Source organism: Ziziphus jujuba, chromosome 2 (assembly GCF_031755915.1).
Source record: "Ziziphus jujuba cultivar Dongzao chromosome 2, ASM3175591v1".
In the NCBI taxonomy this organism is placed as follows: Eukaryota; Viridiplantae; Streptophyta; class Magnoliopsida; order Rosales; family Rhamnaceae; genus Ziziphus; species Ziziphus jujuba.
The window spans coordinates 9,375,172-9,397,091 of NC_083380.1; the positions used below are offsets into that span (position 1 = coordinate 9,375,172).

A 21,920-nucleotide genomic window follows, 5' to 3' on the forward strand; every position below is an offset into this window, starting at 1 on the left:
ATTCAAAGATCTTGATTTTGGAATTTTCAAGCTACTTGTAAGAAGAAAGCAGAAGTAGAATCAAACTCAGTTTTCATTTTTCGCCAAAACTTTGTATTGATGTGAAATTTCAGGTCAGAATAATAGTTTTTCATTTTCTTTTTATTTATTTATTTTTTGGTAGATATAGTTGTTTTGAGAATGAAAACTTAGTCTTCGTCTGGATGATCAAGATCCATGCTACTCTCATGGTTTTTGTCTTCCAAAAGGGTCAAAGTTTCCAAAAACTATAATTTGGATGGTGATGGAATACCAACAAAAACCATTAGTTAAATTATGATTCAATAAAGTTCCAAAAATAAATAAGCTCTTCTTCTCCAACATTTGGACTCCAATGTTTGTCTGTTTCTTTGTTGATGATAATGTTTGCTTCTATTCAATTAAAAGTAATGCAAAAAAGATGGTCCAACACAGTCAACTTGACAAAAGAATGCCTAATAATTTCAATTATTTCTAATAAATTAGAGCAATTTTTTAGGTATAAGTGGTTAGGACCAAAGATTATAGAAACATGAGTATATTTTAGCGCCTAATTATATTCAAATAGATTTCGTACCATCTATCAAAATAAATAAATAAGATACCAAGAGAAAAAGTGTCACAAAAGCTCCCAAATTCAGTATAAGGATTATGAGCAACAACAGCAAAAGATCATTTAAAGAGTGGATTTTTATTGTCAGATACAAAAGATAGATTGAGAATGAGTTATGTTTTAATTACAAGAATAGTACCTACTCTAAAAATGAAATTATTTATTCAAGTTTCTACATTAGAGACTACACAATATTGGTTTAAAAATCAAAATGGGTATCTAATATGTTTTTATGAGAGTGTGTTCCTGTCATTGCAAATGTGATATTGATTGGTGCTGACACCAAAAAGATGTTATAAGTGACAACACCATAATGGACAATCAATTTAGAAGACGAGTCAAAACTGTCAATTCAAAAGAACAACTTAGCATTTTTTGGTTACTTATCATAATTCTTTTTTTTTTTTTTTTTAAAAAAAATTTTGTCAGGGAATTAAATATGTATTAGTAGTATTCTCAATAAAATATATGGTAAGCCAGGTAGTTAGATTCTATTTTAATCCGAAAGACCAGAAGTGCCATAATCATATATTCCCACCTTCAAAACCAACCCCATAATTTCCTTTTACTCAACCCATTAATTCACTACTTTGGAGCTTCTTGGTTGTAATCCAAGTTGCTGTACTCTATGTTTATTAGAATCACATTTCTCCATAATCTAATAAGATTCCCACCCATTCAAAGCATATAAAGTTTTATCACCAACCCCCACAAAAACGCACATACAACTCCTATATACCACTTCTTGTCCTAAAAAAAAAAAATAAAAAAAAAAAAAAAAATGGGTGGAGAGCTCTGTGCGAAAATGGGAACTGGGTTATGCAGAAAGTTTGGAGAGTCATGGAACAAAATGGAGACAGGCTTAAATGGTGCGGTGTCAAAGAGCTTTATTGGGAGGTACTTCAAGTTAGACGCAAGAAAGACCTGCTTCACAAAGGAATTGAGAGCTGGACTCGCAACTTTTCTAACCATGGCCTATATCATCACCGTCAACGCCACCATCATCGCCGACTCCGGTGGGACTTGCTCCATCGCCGATTGCTCGGCTCCGGCTAACCAAACAGCCAGTCCAGATTGCATGATCAAGCCAAATGCAGGGTACCAAAATTGTCTAGCTAAAACCAAGAGTGACCTTATTGTTGCTACTGTTTTATCAGCTATGGTTGGATCTCTGGCTATGGGAATTTTAGCCAACTTGCCCTTAGGCTTGGCCCCAGGGATGGGTCCTAATGCTTATCTGGCGTATAACTTGGTGGGTTTTCATGGAACTGGGTCTATCTCTTACCAAACTGCTGTCACTGTGGTTTTACTGGAAGGTTGTGCTTTCCTTGCAATTTCTGCATTTGGGCTCAGAGCAAAGCTAGCCAAGCTTATACCTCACCCAGTTAGGCTCGCTTGTGCTGCCGGTATTGGGCTTTTCATTGCATTTGTTGGTTTACAAGTCCATGAAGGGGTAGGACTTGTTGGTCCAGACCCATCAACTTTGGTAACAATAACAGCTTGTACCAATACAAACCCAGAAACTGGTGAGTGCCTTGGTGGGAAAATGGGGAGCCCAAAATTCTGGTTGGGCTCAGTTGGGTTCCTAATCACAAGTTTTGGGCTGATGAAGGGGATTAAAGGTAGTATGCTGTATGGTATACTTTTTGTGACATTAATTTCATGGTTTAGAGGCACATCCGTGACATATTTCCCTAGCACACCAGAGGGTGACACAAACTTTAAGTACTTCAAGAAAGTCGTGGATTTTCACTTGATTCAATCCACAGCAGGGGTGTACAGCTTTAGTGAGTTCAATAGGAGTGAGGTTTGGGTGGCTTTGGCAACCTTATTCTATGTTGATGTGCTAGCCACAACAGGCACATTGTATACTATGGCTGAAATCGGAGGCTTTGTCAATGAAAAAGGAAGTTTTGAGGGTGAATACTTAGCGTACATTGCTGATGCAGGCTCAACAATTGTCGGATCAGCACTTGGAGTTTCACCTATTGCAACCTACGTGGAATCTTCGGCAGGGATCAGAGAAGGTGGACGAACAGGATTAACAGCGGTGATCATCGGGTTATGTTTCTTCACTTCTCTGTTTTTTACTCCCTTGTTGTCTAGTGTACCTTCATGGGCTATAGGACCTTCATTGATCATGGTAGGAGTGATGATGATGAAGGTTGTGAAAAACATAAACTGGTCAGATATTAAAGAGGCAGTGCCTGCTTTCATCACCATAATTCTTATGCCATTGACATATTCTATAGCAAATGGAATCATTGGTGGGATTGGACTTTATATTGCTCTTAGCCTCTATGATTTTGTTGCTGGGTATATTCAGTGGTTGATCAAGATGAGAAAAATGGTGGTCAAGGAGCATAACCAAGTGTCTGCTACAGCTGGTGCAGACCAAGCAATTGAAACTGTTTGAAGTTTTTGCAGGGGGTTATTATATAAGGTATAGGAATCTTAATGGGCTTATATAGTTCGTGAACCTTTTTTGTATTGGTTATATATAGCATCTGAATATTAGAACATAGTAGCAATGGGTGCACAAGGTGCAATGAGAGGTCTTGAGCTTGGGGTAACCTTGGAAGCCTCTGACTGCAACTTGTGCAGGCATTTGTAGTTTATCAATTTTCATTTGGCAATTGGTATCCTATAGATTTTCTTATTCAAATCTGTTTTATTTATGGAAAGAACAAAAAAATGAATGAGAAAAATGATACTGTTTTATGAAACATTGAGGCAAGAGAGATCCAAGACCAGCCACATGGTACTCATCCAATGACTACTAGCTGCTTGGTAATGTCTACGTTTTTTGTTTTATATGAAAGAAAAAAAAAAAATTGAAATCTATTTGACTGTTACTGAAATTTTTATAAATGTTCATTTTTTACTACTACAAATTGCCAATTCATGTACATTTAGTTTCCTTTTTTTTTTTTGTTCTTTTTTTTTTTTGGGGGTAATACTATATATAGTTCTCTTGATTAAAAAGAAACCAGAAAACCAAAACACCAAAAACTTTACCAATGTTTTTACTTCTTCTGTACGACTAGAACATTATAATTACATCAAGATATGTCCAAAAAAATGCTCCTTTAACAACACAAAGGACATTTATACAAAAACCTGAGCAGCTACAAAACTTTCTAAATCCCTGTGACACAGTTTATGCCTCAGACAAGTGCAGGTTTGAACCATTTCGTGTACAAATGGAATATGAAAATGCCATAACAGATCTTCTCTCTTACTTTCGAACTATGCGGACCTTATATATGCCCTTGGAGTCATTTTCAACGACAAAAACACACTCATCTTTGGGTTGAACGCTATTTGCCTTGGTGAATGCTTCCCAACCAGACGTTAATACACAGTAGCTAGAAGTCTCATGGTACATGACTGACCACAATCTCCTCTCTGGATCTCTAAGGACCACCACCGTTCTATCCATTTTCGACCTCCCCATGATAGAGGTATAGGGCAAGCATGCTGGCAACTCCTGCATGAGTAGCAAAGAGGTCAAACTAGTTTAAGAAAGAATGTTTCATACAAAGTACAGGAAAAGATATATATATATATATATATATATATATATGTATATATATATACATGATTTAGTAGAACATGCAAAAAATATGGCCCAAAAAAAGAAAGTGATATGGAACCATGTATTTGTTAGATGCTCAAAGAAAGGCAGCAACATATAACATTCAGTCAATCAACAATTAACATACCAAGAAAGGTTCACTGCCTGCTGTGGCCACCACAGAGGGGACATCAGATGAATCTGGAGGAATTCCAACTGAATCATCAGTTTCAGTTTTTATCTCCAAGTCAGAGTCCACATCATTATTCTCTTCTACAATCTTATCAGAACTCGCTTGATGCTCATCTTTGACCTTTGACGATTCACCTGTACATTACATCAAGTTACTTTGACACATCTCATGCACAATTGAAATGAGCATTAAACGAAGTGATGCAACGATATAATCATACCGTGTGTTTCACATGCATCTGATGTATTCTCTATCAGCTCTTTCTTAACTGTGCAATAAATTATTAGTCTCATTCAGATATCCAATAAGATATGTTTGAAAGCTTCCAAATTTATTTTTTAAAAAAAAAAAAAAAAAAAAAAAAACTATAATCAAGATGTAATTATGGTTTTGCTAAAAGCAGAAAGTTACTCCATTAAGAATGGAGGGAAAAATAGCAACCGGAACAAACACAAACCAGATAGATAATTTTGGGTTCCAACAGAAGAGGAAGGAGTCTTAGTAAACTTCGACTTGGCACTCTGACAACTGTCATTGATCGAACTCTCTACCTTTTGGGATAATGAACCCCGATTCTTACCGGATAGTGGTTCCGAATCTTCAGATACAAACATTAAAATGAAAGCAAGATTAATATAATTTTCATAAAGAAAAAAGTATATTAAAACAATGCAAAACTGAAGAAGCTCCACAAACCTGATCCCTCAGCAAGCTGGCATTTGGTAAATTTTCTAAGGCTCTTGACGTTTTCTTGGGGCTTTACAGAAGATACTGGTGAGCAATGCCCGGAGGCCTCATCAATGCAAGTATCATTATCAGAAATAACCTTTCTGTCCATGTCATTAGAACAGTTCTCTACCTTTTCAGAGTTTGATGCATCTAAAGGCACAGACAAACATGCTGCATCTTTAGCTGCAGGATTATTATCAGTCATTGATACCTCATTTTGAGATCTCATTGATTGATCAACATGCTGAGGAGCAACTCCACCAGATTTATCGTTCCACATTTCAAAATCAGACAAATCAATGACAGGGCATCTGTCCTCTCCTTGTTGGGTTCCCAAATCTCGATAGACCATTTGGAAGGTATCGTCAATGTTTTCAGGTTCCGACTCAACTTTGCGCCTTCCACTCATATTGCTACCATTAGAAAGATTTGGTGAGACACTTGGTGCTTCTTCTGCATTATTCACCTCGTTCAGGCCTTCACTTATTTTAGCATTTGAACCAGACTTGGGTGAGGAGCTTGAATCCTGTTTGTTCATTTTACTTCTATCATTTGTGTGGCGTGGATTTTCTTTGACAGTATCTCCATCATCCCTCTTCCTCTTCCTTTGATTGCTTCTCTCAGAAAAATCTAGTTTTTCACACCCAGATGTATCGAAGATCTTAACAAAAAGATGTGATTTCATTAGGTACTGAAATACAAGAAAATATCCAACTTCAAGATTATGGGCTAGTGAGAAATCATTCCATCCCTGTTGAAAAGCCAAGAAGCCATCAACATTGGATATTGTTACTTCCCATTGACTCCCACTTGAATCCTCAAGAATAGCATTTTGATTAATCAATTCTGGCATAGACCGTGCAAACTTAGGAGGCAAGAACTGCAATGAAATGCCATGGTTAGAAAATAGCTGTAAACATGCATTCAACAAAGCACAACAAGAAAGGAGTTGCAAAACACAAAATTCCTTAACACCATATAATTCAGTCAACTTGTAACAGAAGATAAAATTAATATTTAAAATCTAAATTCCGGTTCAACTTAAACGGATCACTTTCATGCTTCGACATTAAACATCAACTTAGATATATACAGGGTAAATATGAGTACAAAAATTGACCATGTCATATAACATAAACAAGTTTTCATTTAAGATAAAAAATATTGAATTTCTTCACATATATATGGCAAACAAAAACAGTTGAAACAAGTTAACAATAGTAGCAGCCACATAGAGAAATAAGAACCCAAGTCTTTTTATCATACCAAAACTTCAGAAAACTTCGGACCGATCAGGATTTTGAAAAAAGAGGTAACAGCCGGTGATGATTCTTCCTTCTTCCCATGAAACTTCAAGCAATTTTGTATGCATTGTACACAAGCTTCTTCCTTGCTACACATCTCTTCTCCTTCTCTGTTCAATATTTAACACCAATCAGCAAAATAACTAATAGATCAATTACTTCACTGAATTACATTATTTCAAGAAACATATAAATGCTAAAATAGACTAAAGGGAAATAGACAAAAACCCAAAAGGAGTATGATCTCAAAGAACAACTAGCAGGAAAGATGTAAACAAAAGAATCACAATCATGACACACACTCTCTCTCTCTCAAAGCAAAAGCATCAAGTGTAAAGATCATTAAACATAACACCAAGTCTCAATCACTTATATTAATGGACTTGATGATTTTTCTGAATGTGTACCAAAAGTTTTCCATGACAGTTTATGCTTCAACAATCACAAAGGCAACAAAGAACAAATATTAAAGCTAGCCTTCAAAAATTTCCCGAAACAATAATAATAATAATAATAATCATAATAATAATAATTAAAATTCTAAGGCTTTCACTTGAATATTTACCTACAAGCTTGTTTTAAGAGTAATGGCTATATGTCCAGTCCAAATAACTCATGCAAACAAAGAAAAACTTAAAAAGCACACAATGCGAAGCCATTACAGCCTCATCAACAAAATAGACAAAGGATTAAGATTTAAGGGTACAAAAAAAATTAGAAAACTTTTTTTTTTTTTTTTTTTTTTTCCGGGGAAGCTAACTATTTTTTCGGGAGAATCAAACAGAAAAGCCTTTAACGGCTCTGTTCTACTATATTCAATGATGTTGTTTATCCTCAATTAACCAAACAAAACAACCACATTCAGGTTACAAAAACCAGACTGAAAAAACCCAAGTGGGTAAATTTTGTAAGATTCGATGTTTGCATGATCAAGAAGTAAAATTATCTAGAAAAAAAAAATTTTCCGGGAAAAAAATAAAAAACAAGAAAAAAGAAGAAGAAAAGAAGAAGAAAAGAAGCGTAATCACACCAAGCTCCGAGGATGAGAGAGAAGCTTATTCACAGCGAAGGAGATCGATGTTGGATTTTTTTGGTTCACGTTTGTCCCAGAAAAATGCTGTGACTCTTCGGACACTGCGGGGTAGCGGCACGGTTTGTCAATTGTCACTTTGGAAACTGTGAAAAGACAGAGACTCCCATATGACACACACAACACATCACAGCTTTACGTAGTTAACAGAGCCCCGTTGGTACTGAACTGCTTGTTAAATGTTCACGACGTCGTATTGAATGGATAAGTGGTTGATGGGCTTAAGTAGTGTGGAGACTAAAGGAAGGAACTTTCTAAAGCCCAACCGAAAAAGAGTGAATTTTAAGCTAGCAAGTGGGTCCCATTTTGTTTTGGAAATCATTCTCTATCCGACCGAGTAAAATACAATACTTATGACCACTCAAATTCAAAAGCAATAAAAGCAGTCAAAGAACCAATTTAGCATAAAGATAAGAAAGTCAAAAAAGGAAAAATCATAACTTTTTTTTTTTTTTAATGGGGATAATAAAAAATATATTGAAAACAAAAAAGAAATCAAAGCAATATCAACTGAGAATTTATCAAATACTATAAAACGTTACAGAGAATGTATACCCTTAAACATAAAAAAAGTGACTCTCTTTTCCTCCTAACATAATTGGTGTTTGATGAAGAGTAGGTTTTGGTTTTGGTTTTGGTAATCTGCAAGTTGGGTCATCTGCAAAATCCCAACCAGCCCTGCAACTTCTTAAAAGGGTTTCAGAGACTTTGACTTTTTTGAACCTTTTTCCAAGACTTAAAAGAAAGCAAAGAATTTTCTTCTCAGTCCCTTTGTATAAAAGAATCAAACTCAGTTTTCAGGGTATCGATTTCTCTCTTTTTTTGTTTTAAAGTTTCCATTTAAATACCGCTTTTTTGTCAAGAAAATAGTGAAAGAAAAAAAAAAAAAATGTTGGGTTATTATCAGCAACTCCCTGCTAGACCGTCTTACCGAGACTCCCTAAAGATTCTTGAGGCTGATATTCAGCATGCCAATATGCTGTGAGGCTTTTCCCTCTCTCTCTCTCTCTCTCTCTCTCTCTCCCCCCTCTTTGTTCTATTTCAACTGTGAATGGATTTGTGCAAGTTTGAGTAGGATTATGTCAATTTTTAGTAGGAGGTTTCTAAATTTGTAGTCTTTTGTGATGGGTTTTTGTTATCAGGTGATTATGGAACTTTTTATGTTCTGGTTTTGATTGATGGTTATTTTAAGTGTGTTTCACGAAAAACAAAACCAATAGCCGGAATTTTAGAACAACAAACAAATAGCCACTTGGGTTTTTATCAAATGTGTTTCCAATGCCTGATGTTGCTGTTTTATTTTGAGCTATGAACTATACTAGGTTCAACAAAATCAGAGCTTTAGGATTTACAGGACACTTTGCATGCTTAAGAAAAGATTGTAATTGATCTGGTTGTAATGTTAACCAATATGTCTATTTTATTGCTGGATTGTGATGGTCAAGACTGAATATATGTTTGGTTTTGCTGATTATGTGCAACGTTAAAAGCAGATTATAGATTCAGTTCACAATCTTGCGCTGTCTAAAAAGAGATACCATCACTTCAGGAAATTTGCGGCTTTGTTCCTTTGTTTCTGTTTTTATCTTTTGGGGAGGTTCTTTTAAATATTTATGATCTTGTTTGTTGAATTTGTTACTAAGTTAGGAATTGTTATGTCAAGATAGGTTTAATGCTGTTTGTCTGCTGAAGTGATGTGTTTCTTGCACAACCTATCTATACAGGGCAGCCTCTATCCCAATAGGCAAAGCTGGTACCTCTCTTCAAATGAAATTGGTTTACAGTGACCTTGCACCCATTTTACTGCTTTTTCTACAGTGGATGGATTGCTCGTGTTCATGTTTACTTTCAGATTATTTAAACCTTTTCCATGTAGTTGTATATAAGGTAGGTTTCTGCTTTCCTGCTGATCTTATAAACAAAATTTGACCCTTTTTTTTTAATCTAATATTTTTATTGAAGAATGAATGAGACTTCATAATTATTGTTCTGGTTATTGGTTTCTTATGTCTTCAGGTTCGGTCAGATGGGAGGCCAAATATCTCTTCATATGGAAGAAAAGCGACCATCAGTCAATTTTACAGTATGTAATATCGTTAAAATTATTTGGGTGCTATATAGAGATATATTTCACAAAACATCTAAAATAAACCTGTCTCATTCTAGGATTTAAGAATGAATTAGCTATTATCTGAATAAATCAGGCTTCAGATTTAAGAAGCTTTAAATGCCATAAAGCTTTTTGTGTATTTTGTTTTTATGCCATCTTGTTTCTGCATTTCATCTTTGCTTATGAACACTGTAACCTAAAATTGCAGCTGTTATATTGCCATCACTTCAGCATCTCCATGGCGATTCATTAGAGCTGGATGTCACTCAAGAGAAAATTCACGAATTGGAAATGGTTGTAGGCAAAAGATACGAGGATGATAAGAAGCTTTCAAATTTGGATTTGGAGAGAGAAGATGAATGTGGGATTTGCTTAGAGCCCTGTACCAAAATGGTTTTGCCAAATTGCTGTCATGCCATGTGCATCCATTGCTACCATGACTGGTATGAAAGACCTTCTTTGCATTCTCATTTTGATTTGTTGTTTGTTAGTGTATCTGATAACAAAGAACTGGGTGCTGGCACAATTTTCCCTCTTTGTGCCATTACAGGAACACAAGGTCAGAATCCTGCCCATTTTGCAGGGGAAGTTTAAGGAGAGTAAATTCAGGAGATTTGTGGGTCTTAACCTGTGGCCGCGATGTGGTCGACACCGAAACTGTGTTGGAGGAGGATATACTGCGGTTGTATCTTTTCATAAACAGTCTGCCTAAGGATATTCCAGATGCTCTTTTCATAGTGTATTATGAATATTTATTCTAATCTAACAAACCATAAAAATGGTGTACAGGAATTGTGAAAATGCCACCCATCATGTGTACATAGAGTCTGATGCGGTTTTCAGATTGAAAATTTCATTATGATTCAATATATAAGATAAATAATGTACATGATCTGAGTAAATAATATATTTATATTATAAGTTTAACTTCTTCTGATCATTCACATTAACACAGTTTGAGAAAAGGCTAGCAGATCCAGAAAATAGGGGTTTGTGGATCTATGTAGATTTGAGAAATCATTTTGAATTGGCAAAGTTTTATAGTAAAAGCATGTCCGTGGCAACAATGACCAGCAACTTGAAATGGTTGTTTCGGCTATTTCTGTATTTTTTCGTTTTAGTGCATCCATAAATAATTTCTGAAGCAAGAAATTGCCGTAGCTTCTTTTACAGGGTTCACAAAATTGGTTCTACCGTAGTTTATGTACTTTTCTTTCTTCTTCTTCTTTTTATTTATTTATTTTTCCTTTTTATGTTTTTTTATTTTTTTGCTATATGGTTTACAAGCATGAGTCTGGAAATGAAGGAAACACTAATTTGAGGGTTTATTTATTTAAGGACACGGTAGTCAAGTTGTTGGTTGATTTCCTTCTTGTTAACAGACTCTAGGTTCCAATCGAATCTTCGTTTGATCACACTTGAGTGTAATTGGTTTTGGACCTCTCCAGTTTCTGCGCACTTATGTATATGTACGAATTTACATTATTTACAGCAAAAGGAACTTAATAATAGGATAGTTGTTGATTCCAAATTAATTCGAGCATAATGCTCGTAAACAGTGTTTCTAATTTATTAGGTGTGTATTTAGCTATGTGCCGAAGATATTGACGTTCTTCCAAGCAATAAAGTTTCATTTTGCAAATTTTGCCCAAAAAAGAAAAAAAAGTTTTATTTTGTGGTCAAAATCAGTCGTAACGGACAATTCAAGTAACAAAAGTTGCATCTCTCCGACAGATTTAGACCATGTTTTGAGGGTTATTTTTAATAATATATGTGTCAAATTAGTTTGGTTTTATGACCTTACATATAAATATTTAATATTATTTTCTAAATCCATCAAAATCTCTAACACATACAGTACTTGGGGAAACTAAGTAGTTCATAAGATGTCAGCAGAAGTTCTTTCTTTAAACATCAATATAATTTATTAAACACAGATCAGGAACTACTCCTCAAGCAGGTTCATCAATGGTGAAAATTAAAGCTCATCGTTGACGCTGTTTCTTGTCCAGCAAGTAACTGAAGGGAGGATTACTGAAGCTACCTTTGAGGAACATATCAGATACCACCTTATACATAGCTTCAGTGAGATGAACTCCATCCCAATTAATGTACTGAGAAGGGATTTTGCAGGCACTGGCAAGAGGGGTTCCACAAGTAGCGAACACATTGAAATTGTAAGGCTCTCCTGATCCACAGCAGGCTCTGAATCTCTCCGTGAAACCATATTTGGCCGGATTCTTCATGACGGTGAGGTAAGCGTTCCAGTAATCGACATAGGTTATGACAGCACGAGGAAACTGCTTCCTGAGATCTTGTAACTTGGATTGAAGAACTGCATTGTGGCTATAACTTTGATTGTTCACACTTTTTACACAACCTATTTCATCTCTGTCAGTTTCAGGAGCTAATGACATGGCTAATGGCAAGCACCCTGACATTGGCAGACCTTGAACAACAACATACTTTGCTCCCTTCTCCAGCAATGCCTGCAAACACGATGAAAAACGTAAGAAACAAAACTTCATGATCATTTCCAGGCGTGATTTCAGAGTTGATACCCCCCAACTGTCAAAAAGACAGTACGGAGATGTTTAACTAGGCTGTGAAGTTCATTACTTTAACTGGATGGTTGTTTTTTTTTTTTTTTTTTTTTTTTTTGGCCTTATTTCTGGTTCGGATTCTTTCCAATTAGGCAAATTATTGATGAAAATGATAGAGCAAGAAAGTATGAGAGACGTTTTATACCTGCAAAAACCCGGTAAAGCTACTGATTGCAAGCATTCGGATCATGTCATCTGGTATAGAAGATCCAACTGTGTATGCATAATCATTGACACCAATCTCACCGACCCAGAATAGTGAATCTTCAAAATCTGCAGCTTTGCATTCTGTTTCTGTTGCTGAACACCCTAAACTTTCCAGGAACTCGTTAAACCAAAGGAGCTGAGTTTGAATAGATTGAGGAGTGATATCGAGGGTAAGGTTGTGCTTAACAAAGAACTGATGGTTTATGGCTGTGGATCCCGCAACAGCAAAGTTAACTCCTTGAGATGCATTTTTTTGCTTAAGGTAAGGTGGCAAGAATGGTAAATTCAGTGATTGAGCTACAAAGTCAATCACAAGCCGTCCATCGGAATATCTGTTGGTGGGATGATGAAAGAAGGTGCTTCCATATGGAGGGTTAGACACATGGCCAAAACCACTAGGACCATTTATGGACTTTGTGTTGCCAGTGTCGGTGAATGAGTCTCCAAAGGCATAAATTCTTTTAAAGGGATGAGGCTGCAACTTAGTAGTGGTTGGAGATGCAGAACACAAGGTGGAGAGGATGAAGAAGGCAGTGATGGTGGTGATGAGACTAATTTGGGAAGAGAAAGATGTGAGAGAAGAAGCCATTATATCAGGGCTTCAAAGCTTAATTTTCTTGTACTGTAATCTAAGCTGCTTGCTCTCTGTGTTATATAATTCTGCAGATGTTGACAAATGGAAAGTTTCTCTGTCCTCTCCCAGTAGGAAATTTTAAGAATTTACTTAATTGGATAGCATATTTTCAAGTATCCTTTTTTACTGTCTTGTTAAAACTCATTAAAAAAAGTAAAAGCATCTACTTACAATATTAATTTTTTAAATTTTATTTTATTTTATTATATATATATATATTTGAACTCATTTCAAAAAGTAAAAGCATCTACTTACAATATGAGTTTTTGACTACTATCTGCTTGATGTATTTAGCTTTCGTAGGAAAAAATATAATAATAATCTAAACTGTTATGTAAAATGTATTTGATAAAAAGTTGGTTACAGCTTTCAGAATTATTACTTTTTTCTTTAATTATTGTCAACAATGGCGGTGAAAGTTATGAAATTGAAGCTAAAGATTTTGAGGTAGTTGAATAGAGATCAGTTGGGCTTTAAATGAGCATGACATATCAGCCACTGGGATTTTTTCTTCTGATTTTAACAAGAAATAGAGAGAAAAAATATTACCCTTTAAATTGCTTTTTCTTCTCTATCTGTTTTCAATTTTTTTCTCCACCTATTTGGAAGTAAGAGGATTTCTGTAACTTTTTGGGGATTAAGATTTGTTATTAATTGAGACCCTTAAATATTTTCAACTACCAGCATGACTTTTATGGATGACCATGCTAAATGCTCAGCGTCAATTAAAGCAAACAGACCAGTGTATGTACAGACCATGCTCATGCTCAGAAGAAGTAATTCCAACGATAAAGGAAGAGACAAGAAGTTATTTCTTTTTTCCATATATCAGATACTTCTGAACATTTGGTGTTCCTGTTCACAAAGATTGCCAAATTTCTTCCATTCCAAAAATGACCATTTTATACAACACAAGGTTTACATAGAACTTACATCTAACCTAATAATGCTAGGTAAAGAGAACAGGTAATTTTTCTGCAGCAGACAAGGTCACCTAGATTATAATAGGTTGTTACCATTTTTTGTTGCAGACAAGGGCTTGTGTAAAGATTATTATAAATTTTTTATCAAACCCATCCCTAGTTCGGGATTGCCTATATATTTGATGTTTTAGGACTATCTTCCAATTTTTACACTGCCTTTTAGAAATGATATATTGAACTAAGTTCCTTCATAGTCCCTATTCTTTTAAAATTTGCGGTTGCAACTGGTCTTACAAAGAGTTGTTGCTGTTATTATTATGATATTATTTCACTGCATGAGAAAAAATATTCACCTATTGTAACCTTTTTTATTTTTTGTAATGTGACTATATTATTTATTGTATGAAAGTGGATTTGATAGTCAGGAGTCTGATAAAAGTTCAGAAAAAAAAGAAAATCAGAGTCCAAATTATTGGTGGGTAAATATTTATGTTATTTATTTAGGTGTAAAGGTCCTTGTTGATATCAATAAATGCCAACCGTTTAGATAGGTGTTTACATATCCTCCAAGACAAGTAGGCTGCCAAGATTCAAACACGTGGATATTGAAAGGCTGATTTGATGCCACGACTGTATCCTTAAAACTTGTCAACCACCAATAATCTACCTACTGATTCAATGCACCATCTCGCTATCTTTTTTATTTTTTTTATTTTTTTATTTTTGTATATATTGGAGGTGGAGATTCAAATTCTATGTTTTTTCAAATTCTATGTTGGATCAAAAAGTAAGCCATTAGATTGTACCTATGAGTGAGGATTGGTTTCTTGATAATATTATTCTAACCACACCAGAAGTTTTTATGGTATTAATATCCCAACCCCCACTCCACAAACCTAAAAAAGAAAAAAGAAATAATAATGAAGAAGAGGAAAAATAAATAAGGCAACAGACTACCTATTTCTGAATGCTTGTACAATTCACATAATGCTAAAAAAACATTCCAAGAGAGACTTGTCATAATAATTCCATCATAGCAATTATTGCACCAATTGAAATTCATAACCAGGATATGCAATTTCAACACTCTGTTTATTGATCCATCAGACAAATGTTAGGTCATGTAACCAAGTTACATTTAATCTCAGAATGCTCTTACAGCAGTGCTAATTGGATTAGAAACGGGCCACAACAGCAATTCTAGAATGTTAAAGAATACAAAGTCAAAGTCAAACTATGAAATCAGTCTACAAAATTATAGAGCTCTCTGATACTGTTTGCTGAACATTTTAGCCAACTTGTGGGTGCAACAATGAATGGCTTGCTGTAATCCCATGCTCAGGCAATGCAGGTCAATAAATTGTCACAAAAGTCCGCCAGCAATCTACAATAAAGATCACTGGGCATTCTGTTAAGTAGATACTGGAAAGCATCACCGCATATAAGAAAATGAAGCACACAGCTCGGTGAAGGAATCAGAGAAACCCATGACAGCTCCAGGAAGTCCTTATGAACTTGCATAACGCATTTAATAACCATGCACAGGAAACAAACATGTTTACTGAAGTGTGGGGTTGAAATGAACTATACACAATGACTTGACTTGTACATATAGCTCTCCATATCTACCATGTGTCCAACTCTTTAAGACAAACTATAGAGTTTGGGTAAAATTTGCCAATCTTGACATTTATTTGGTCAGCTAAATTAACTTAGGCAAGAAAGATGGCCTTAACAACTCGGTCAAGGTGACCTGTCAAATTCACTTCTAGGAGAGATCTGATACAATGCACATGGCTTGCAGTTTTCCATCGCACAAAACTAATACAGGAAACAAAAATGACCCGACAAAGAAATGAAGCAAACTAAGGCACCTATAACTTAAATGTCAGGATGCCATTTTTCTTCGCTCTCTATATTCTTTTACCAATGGATTTGTGTGGTAAAACCATTTAAAAGAAAAATTGCGCAGCTAAATTTTATTGACTCAATAGCCAGCATTTTCGTACACGATTTGATGGTTTAGCTTAGCAGAGAATAAATTCCTGCTGTTTCATTTGGTTCTTGCAAAATCTTCAAGGTAAAGTAAAGGTTTACAAAGTAAAAAGATTTGACATGCATTTTCAGGTGAAATGCGCAACTTGTATCATCATGCTGCTAACCGAAAGATGTCCAAACCAAAGTATATTCAAACTTGAAATAAGTTTTAGTGTAAGACTAACAAAGTTCTCCAGAATACAAAATGTTACCTTGCCCAGCGTACTTGCTGATAACGGCGTGCTAACCATGATATCAGCTTATCGACAGAGCTCGATGTGAAGCACTCTATCTCCTATAATTGTTCCACTAGTAGCAAGAAGAACATGGCGCTTTCTTGAGAGAGGATTGATTTGTATCATCTCCCTTGTGGCCATTACCTGTTGTGGGCTTGCCCTAAACCAAAACAATCCGTACAGGTATACATATATATAATCAGTCATAGATTCACAGAGGACAGCAATAATTAAATTTGAGCAAAGCTACCTATATCCCTGAAACTTACAATTGGTAATCACTTTAGAATATCTATGAAATTTGGAAAAACACATGAAAATAAAGTCATTTAAAATTTGCATAAAGCAAAGATCACTCTTCAGAAAAAAGAATAGTAATAAGAGAAATAAAATTCGGGAGGAAGAAATGAAAGCAATCAAAGCTTGCTAACTTCGTCTTGTCGCTGTGACATCCAAATTTCCAGCATATTTCCCACTGTTTTAGGCGCAAAGCTTGAGCTCTCCTGTATATGCTCTGTTCTTCAATAGCTTCCAAAAATTCAAGATTGGAATATTTTGAATTCGCTAGAACGTTGAAAACTAATAGCGCACATGTGAACTAAAGATAATGGCTATAATAGACACATTATAAATATATATATATATATATATATATATATATATATATATGTGTGTGTGTATGTATATTTATGTATTCTACTCTGTCATCATCCATATCCGATTTCATGCTTCTATGAAATTCTCAATACGAAAAATTATTGAATCTCCAACTCATAAACGTGGTTTGAGATTTGTGTATCTATATATATATATATATACAGTCAGTTAGTTAGTTAGTTAACAACACTTCTTACACAAATATTCCACAGACCAAATGATAGTAGTTTAAACAATTAAAGAAATCACTAATATTGCATTTAGCTTGATCCGCAGACCACAGTATCCTGCAAATGAGAAAAACAAGAAAACTTCAGAAAATTGTAAATTAAAAAGAAGAAGATGATTAATTAGGAAGGGAGAAAACCAATATTGGTTGTGTTGAATCATGAATGAGTTATTATTTACCCTATACCTGAACTTGTACAGAGGTTTTTGAATTCTATCTTCAATGGATCCGCAAGTCTGGGATAAGAGAAATCTTAGGCCAATCCTCGCCCTTTTCCCTTTCACATCTTGGTAATAAGGCGTCACAAAACTGAATCTCCAAGCTGCGTAAAGAGGTGAGACTTGTTATTTCTTCAGGCAATGATGCCAATTTGGGGCAGCCATAAAGTTTAAGGTATTGAAGAGATGTGAGGCTTTTAATCCACTCCGAAAGTGAGACTAAATTTTGACAATCACTAATCTCCAGTTTCTGCAGGCTGGTAAGTTGTTGAAGGCCACCTGGGAGATCCACTAGTTGTGGAAGCCTATGCAACGACAGTGTTTGGAGCCTTCTGAGAGGTTGCTGCCACATTGTAATTGCATGGGCTTCGTCATCACACATGTCGAGCTTCTTGCAGTTTTCAATCGTTAAATATTGAAGTGAGGTGAGATGCTGAATACCCGGATATAGAGACTTAAATTCTTGGCAGTTCCCGATATGCAGATCCTTGAGGGAAGTGAGGCTTTTCAGCTCATCTGGGAGAAATTGTAGATCATGAATGCTATGAATAGCCAAAGACGTCAATTTGCAGAGTGGAGAGTAGTAGGAAGATGTTGATGATGATGATGATGATGGTTGATCAATAACGGGTCTTGCTCCGCCACCACTGACACTGAGGATTGTCTGTTGGAATGGTATCCAATTAGAATTACTCCAGATTACATCTTCGCTTACATATGGAAAAAGTGGCATGCATGTCAAGCTTGGGCAACCCATGATAATTAAATGAGAAAGACAATTGGGGAATACGGGCAACATATGATCATCATGACTACTACTCGCTGTGGCAGAGGAACTATCACTCCTCCGCCACCACCCCTTTAAATTAGGCAAGTATTTCAACTCCAGTCTTTCTAGGGAAGGAAAGAATATTAAAGTGGAAGAGGACGATGATGAGCAAGACAAGTACTCATCCTTTGAAACATACTCAAGAGCATCCAATTTATACAGCCTCAATTCCTTAAGACAAGGAAGTTGATGCAGTGACGGCAGATGTTGGCATTTGTGACACTTCCATAAAGCCAATGTTACCATATTTGTATGCGAGTCAATCCAACTTGGAAACCTGACACCCTGATATCTCCGAATACACAAGTCTTTGAGATTTGGATGCAGTTGGAGGACTTCCAGTTGCATTTCGTATCCCTCCGCCACTGCCTCCGTTATTTCTTCCAATTTAACATCTTTAATCCAACCTAAACTTAAGGATCGAAGATGTTGCTTCTCTTTCAGATTTGCATCCTTTGGTTGTACCATGACATCTATTCTCAAGTTTTCAATTACCAGCGACCCTCGCAAGTTGTTCAGTCTCCGTAATTCATCAAGCCCACCGCCACGCTGATGCTTAGAGAAAAAACTCGTGCCCTTACTCAATGTAAACCTTGATAATTTGCGAAGGCTACTTAATTCACCTATTCCACGTGGCAAGTATTTCAGATTCCTGCACTCCTCAATATTAAGACTCTGGAGTTTGATTAGTTTATTGATGTCTTTAGGCAATACTTGAAGACGACTGCAACAAACGAGGTTCAGTGTTTGTAAATTATGCAATCTGGTGACACAATCTGGTAGTACCTTAAAACCATTAAAAGAAAGATCAAGATATCTCAAATGCTTCAGCTTACCAATAGATTTAGGCACTTTCCCAATACCAAAATTACGCAAATCCAACGTGCGTAACAACTTCAAATTTAAAGCAATTGCCTCACATGTTGACTCACCATCAGTAATTGTATACCCCGACCGCCATCTATCCACATTAGGCATAAGAATCGTCCTCATCTTTTTAGCTTGTATCAATGAAGGTTGAATTTTTTCTACTAAATCAGAATCATATTCATACAACAACACATGACGTGTTTTACCGTTAATAGGTTCTGTACTTCCTTTCCGCCTATCAAACTCAGATCGTGTTATTGACTCCGCAAGGTCATGCATTAAATCATGCATTTTGCATTTTGTTACATTGCCATTCTCATCTGTTTCAACTTCTTCGAAGAAGGATCTCCAAAGTAATTCCTTAAAATACTCGTAACCCACGTCTTCCAAATAATCAGTTGGATTTGATATCTTAATAAAACCTTGCGCCATCCAATGATGTACTAGATTTTCTACAACAATTACATAATCTTTAGGAAATAAAGAATAATATGCAAAACACTGTTTCAAATTTGATGGAAGATGATAGTAACTCAATTTAAGTGTTGGGATTATATCATCTTCTCCTTGAGGTATTTTTGATAGCTCTTTTTCCATAAATGATGACCATTCTGTCTCTGGATTTTTTAGACGCAGCATGCCTCCTATTGTTCTTATTGCAAGAGGAATTCCACCACATTTGTCCACAATATGCCTTCCAATTTCTGAAATTTTGGAACTGATATTTGACTCTTGTTCTTGCTTCAAAGCTATTTTCTTAAATAGAGCCCAAGATTTCTCTTCATCCATGACTTTTAACCCATATGCAGGCATTGTGCCTGTAATCCTTTCAACAACTTTACTCCGTGTGGTTACTATTACTTTACTTCCTGTCCCACCATTTAATAGTAACCTTTTCAAGTAGTTCCATTTCTCTTGCTCCTCATTCCAAATATCATCGAGTACAAGAAGATATCGTTTTCCATTTATCTTTTCACGAAGAATTTGTTGCAATTGTTCTATCTCCTTATTTGTATTAAGTTCCACATTTGCAGATTTAATGATCTTTTCAACAAGTAATTTCACATCAAAATTATCAGAGACGCAAACCCATAATCTAAGATCAAAATGCTTTTGAACTTGTTTATCATTAAAAACAAGTTGGGCAAGTGTGGTTTTACCTATACCTCCAATACCAACAATGGGGATGATAGATACGTTCTCCTTAGTTTTGGTATCCAACAGAAGCTGTAAGATGGCAATCCTATCATCATCCCTACCAATCACTTCTTTCTCATATACATAAGAGTACGTATGGTCCCTCAGTCTAGTCACAACATGAGTCTCTCCATGACGCTCCTCCAAATCCAGCAGTTTTGCATCATTTCCAATTGCAGCCAGTTTCCTCCTCACATTCTTTATTTTGTGACCCATCTTATGCCTGTAAATTATTTGGTTGAAGGAGGAAAAGAAAGTGCATAGCTGCTTGACCATGCTGTTGCTTCCCGGCATCAGACTCTTTCGCAGAGCTTCATAGGATAAGTCGTCCACCAAGTCGTCAGCACCAATAACAACTTCTTGAAGCCTCTGAAGCCAAAATTTGACTTGATGGTTATGGTTCTGCTTCTTCTCGGCATCGAGAAGTACAGCGTTGATTGCTGAAACAGTGTTCCTAAGTTGTTCAAGGTCATCATTCACATCCCACAGCAAGCCAATCTCTTGGATACCATGAGAAGCCAACATCCCAAAAATCCCTTCTGCAACGGCGGATAAGATAATTTCTTCCATTTTTGCCTGAAAAGAAAGCTCAAACTGTTGAAAGCTTTCAAGCAGAGAATTTGAGTCTTTTTTTTTTTTTTTGGCCAAGACCAGAGAAGATTTGTGTTGTGTAGAGAACGAAGCTTTCCCTTAGGCAATTATTTGTTCTTGCTTTGCTTTCTCTAATGGTATAACTTTGAAACGTGAAGTAACCGATTGGAATAACTAAAAGCAAAAGTGATACTCTTACTTGCCTTCTCTATGTTGATCTACTTGGAAACATGAATTGGTTAAAATAATTAAAAAGCAAAAGTTTGATTCCTCAGACACCAAGGAATAATGGAAGACTGAATACAGTTGGATGCTTTTTGCTTTTGATGCTTACACACATAAAACATGTTCATCTTCGTGACCTTATTCCTGTCCGACGAAACATTCATGCATTAAATAATAGGATTTCACATCTATCTTAAAAATATAAAAAGGCCAATCATTTTCTTTTTCATTTGGTTTATTTTATTTTCTTTATTAGTGGTTTTTAAACCTGTGTCATTGTAGAAATGATAAAACACAGGACAAATAGAAAATCTAGATCCTTTGATTTGCTGTCAAAAGATTAACTTTTTTTTATCCCTTCAGCAAAATTTAATAAGCAGGAGTATACGTAACTCAGAAGTAATAAAAGATTTTTTTTAGACCATAAGTAGCTTGCTCCGGCCTCTCAGCTAAATATGTTTCTGGGTCTTAAAGAACCTCTGCATTAAGTATTGGCTGCACTTTGACTTTCCCCGACAACATAAAAAATAATAATCAAAAAAATAATCGCTGTATAATATTCTTCTTATTTATTTATTTTTTTCTAAGACCAGAGAACATTGTGTTGTGTAGAGAACGTACGTTCCCTCCGTACGTGCTTTGCTTTTTCTAACGGTCTAACGAGGAAACATGAATTGATCGATTAGAATAACTAAAAGAAAAAGTGATACTTGCCTTCTCCGTGATGGTCTAACGTGGAAATCTTAATTGAATAAAATAACTAAAAGCAAAAGTTTGATACCCAAAAACACCAATGAAATTATAGAAGTGAAAATTGTTTCATGCTTTTG

At 35.6% G+C, this 21,920-nt stretch overlaps 5 protein-coding genes across 9 annotated transcripts; 2 read left to right on the plus strand and 3 right to left on the minus strand.

Annotated features, from left to right (window-relative positions):
• Nucleotides 1-1,112: 1,112 nt before the first annotated feature.
• LOC107418176 (adenine/guanine permease AZG2) lies at nucleotides 1,113-3,454 on the plus strand. Its single transcript, XM_016026850.4, has one exon. The coding sequence runs from the start codon at nucleotides 1,413-1,415 to the stop codon at nucleotides 3,045-3,047; it is 1,635 nt and encodes a 544-aa protein (XP_015882336.2). The 5' UTR covers nucleotides 1,113-1,412; the 3' UTR covers nucleotides 3,048-3,454.
• A 171-nt stretch (nucleotides 3,455-3,625) lies between these two features.
• Nucleotides 3,626-7,651, minus strand: LOC107418173 (B3 domain-containing protein Os02g0598200). Of its 2 annotated transcripts, none has more exons than XM_025073387.3 (7): nucleotides 7,465-7,651; nucleotides 6,397-6,544; nucleotides 5,098-6,010; nucleotides 4,859-4,999; nucleotides 4,622-4,669; nucleotides 4,357-4,535; nucleotides 3,626-4,121 (listed from the first exon to the last, which is right to left on the minus strand). In XM_025073387.3, the coding sequence occupies exons 2-7, from the start codon at nucleotides 6,529-6,531 to the stop codon at nucleotides 3,870-3,872; spliced, it is 1,668 nt and encodes a 555-aa protein (XP_024929155.1). In that variant the 5' UTR covers nucleotides 6,532-6,544; nucleotides 7,465-7,651; the 3' UTR covers nucleotides 3,626-3,869. The 2 variants fall into 2 exon arrangements, with proteins under 2 accessions (XP_024929155.1, XP_048328934.1); XM_048472977.2 differs by lacking the exon at nucleotides 7,465-7,651 and adding an exon at nucleotides 7,000-7,408.
• Nucleotides 7,652-8,052: 401 nt separating this feature from the next.
• LOC107418165 (E3 ubiquitin-protein ligase AIRP2) lies at nucleotides 8,053-10,561 on the plus strand. Of its 4 annotated transcripts, none has more exons than XM_016026836.4 (5): nucleotides 8,053-8,505; nucleotides 9,249-9,411; nucleotides 9,541-9,607; nucleotides 9,843-10,077; nucleotides 10,185-10,561. In XM_016026836.4, the coding sequence occupies exons 1-5, from the start codon at nucleotides 8,414-8,416 to the stop codon at nucleotides 10,393-10,395; spliced, it is 768 nt and encodes a 255-aa protein (XP_015882322.1). In that variant the 5' UTR covers nucleotides 8,053-8,413; the 3' UTR covers nucleotides 10,396-10,561. The 4 variants fall into 4 exon arrangements, with proteins under 4 accessions (XP_015882322.1, XP_060670665.1, XP_015882324.1 ...); XM_060814682.1 differs by having other exon boundaries at nucleotides 8,056-8,505; nucleotides 9,192-9,411; XM_016026838.4 differs by having other exon boundaries at nucleotides 8,056-8,326.
• An 873-nt stretch (nucleotides 10,562-11,434) lies between these two features.
• On the minus strand, nucleotides 11,435-13,117 carry LOC107418169 (GDSL esterase/lipase At3g48460). The gene is made up of 2 exons (XM_016026843.4): nucleotides 12,383-13,117; nucleotides 11,435-12,123 (listed from the first exon to the last, which is right to left on the minus strand). Exons 1-2 carry the CDS (start codon nucleotides 13,031-13,033, stop codon nucleotides 11,620-11,622), a joined length of 1,155 nt encoding a protein of 384 aa, XP_015882329.2. The 5' UTR covers nucleotides 13,034-13,117; the 3' UTR covers nucleotides 11,435-11,619.
• Nucleotides 13,118-17,351: 4,234 nt separating this feature from the next.
• LOC107418120 (disease resistance protein RGA2-like) lies at nucleotides 17,352-20,972 on the minus strand. The gene has a single exon (XM_048473161.2). It carries the CDS (start codon nucleotides 20,842-20,844, stop codon nucleotides 17,380-17,382), a length of 3,465 nt encoding a protein of 1,154 aa, XP_048329118.2. The 5' UTR covers nucleotides 20,845-20,972; the 3' UTR covers nucleotides 17,352-17,379.
• Between the last annotated feature and the right edge of the window lie 948 nt (nucleotides 20,973-21,920).

What these genes read in the sequence shown, in the direction of transcription:
- LOC107418176 (XM_016026850.4), top strand. Translation starts at nt 1,413, where the DNA reads ATGGGTGGAGAGCTCTGTGCGAAAATGGGAACTGGGTTATGCAGAAAG.
- LOC107418173 (XM_025073387.3), bottom strand. Translation starts at nt 6,531, where the DNA reads ATGTGTAGCAAGGAAGAAGCTTGTGTACAATGCATACAAAATTGCTTG. An exon ending in AACCCAAAATTATCTATCTG is followed by an intron (nt 4,670 to 4,858) that starts GTTTGTGTTTGT and finishes TTTATTGCACAG; the next exon opens with TTAAGAAAGAGCTGATAGAG. An exon ending in CAGGCAGTGAACCTTTCTTG is followed by an intron (nt 4,122 to 4,356) that starts GTATGTTAATTG and finishes CTACTCATGCAG; the next exon opens with GAGTTGCCAGCATGCTTGCC.
- LOC107418165 (XM_016026836.4), top strand. Translation starts at nt 8,414, where the DNA reads ATGTTGGGTTATTATCAGCAACTCCCTGCTAGACCGTCTTACCGAGAC. An exon ending in ATTCAGCATGCCAATATGCT is followed by an intron (nt 8,506 to 9,248) that starts GTGAGGCTTTTC and finishes CTATCTATACAG; the next exon opens with GGCAGCCTCTATCCCAATAG. An exon ending in GACCATCAGTCAATTTTACA is followed by an intron (nt 9,608 to 9,842) that starts GTATGTAATATC and finishes CTAAAATTGCAG; the next exon opens with CTGTTATATTGCCATCACTT.
- LOC107418169 (XM_016026843.4), bottom strand. Translation starts at nt 13,033, where the DNA reads ATGGCTTCTTCTCTCACATCTTTCTCTTCCCAAATTAGTCTCATCACC. An exon ending in GCTTTACCGGGTTTTTGCAG is followed by an intron (nt 12,124 to 12,382) that starts GTATAAAACGTC and finishes TCGTGTTTGCAG; the next exon opens with GCATTGCTGGAGAAGGGAGC.
- LOC107418120 (XM_048473161.2), bottom strand. Translation starts at nt 20,844, where the DNA reads ATGGAAGAAATTATCTTATCCGCCGTTGCAGAAGGGATTTTTGGGATG.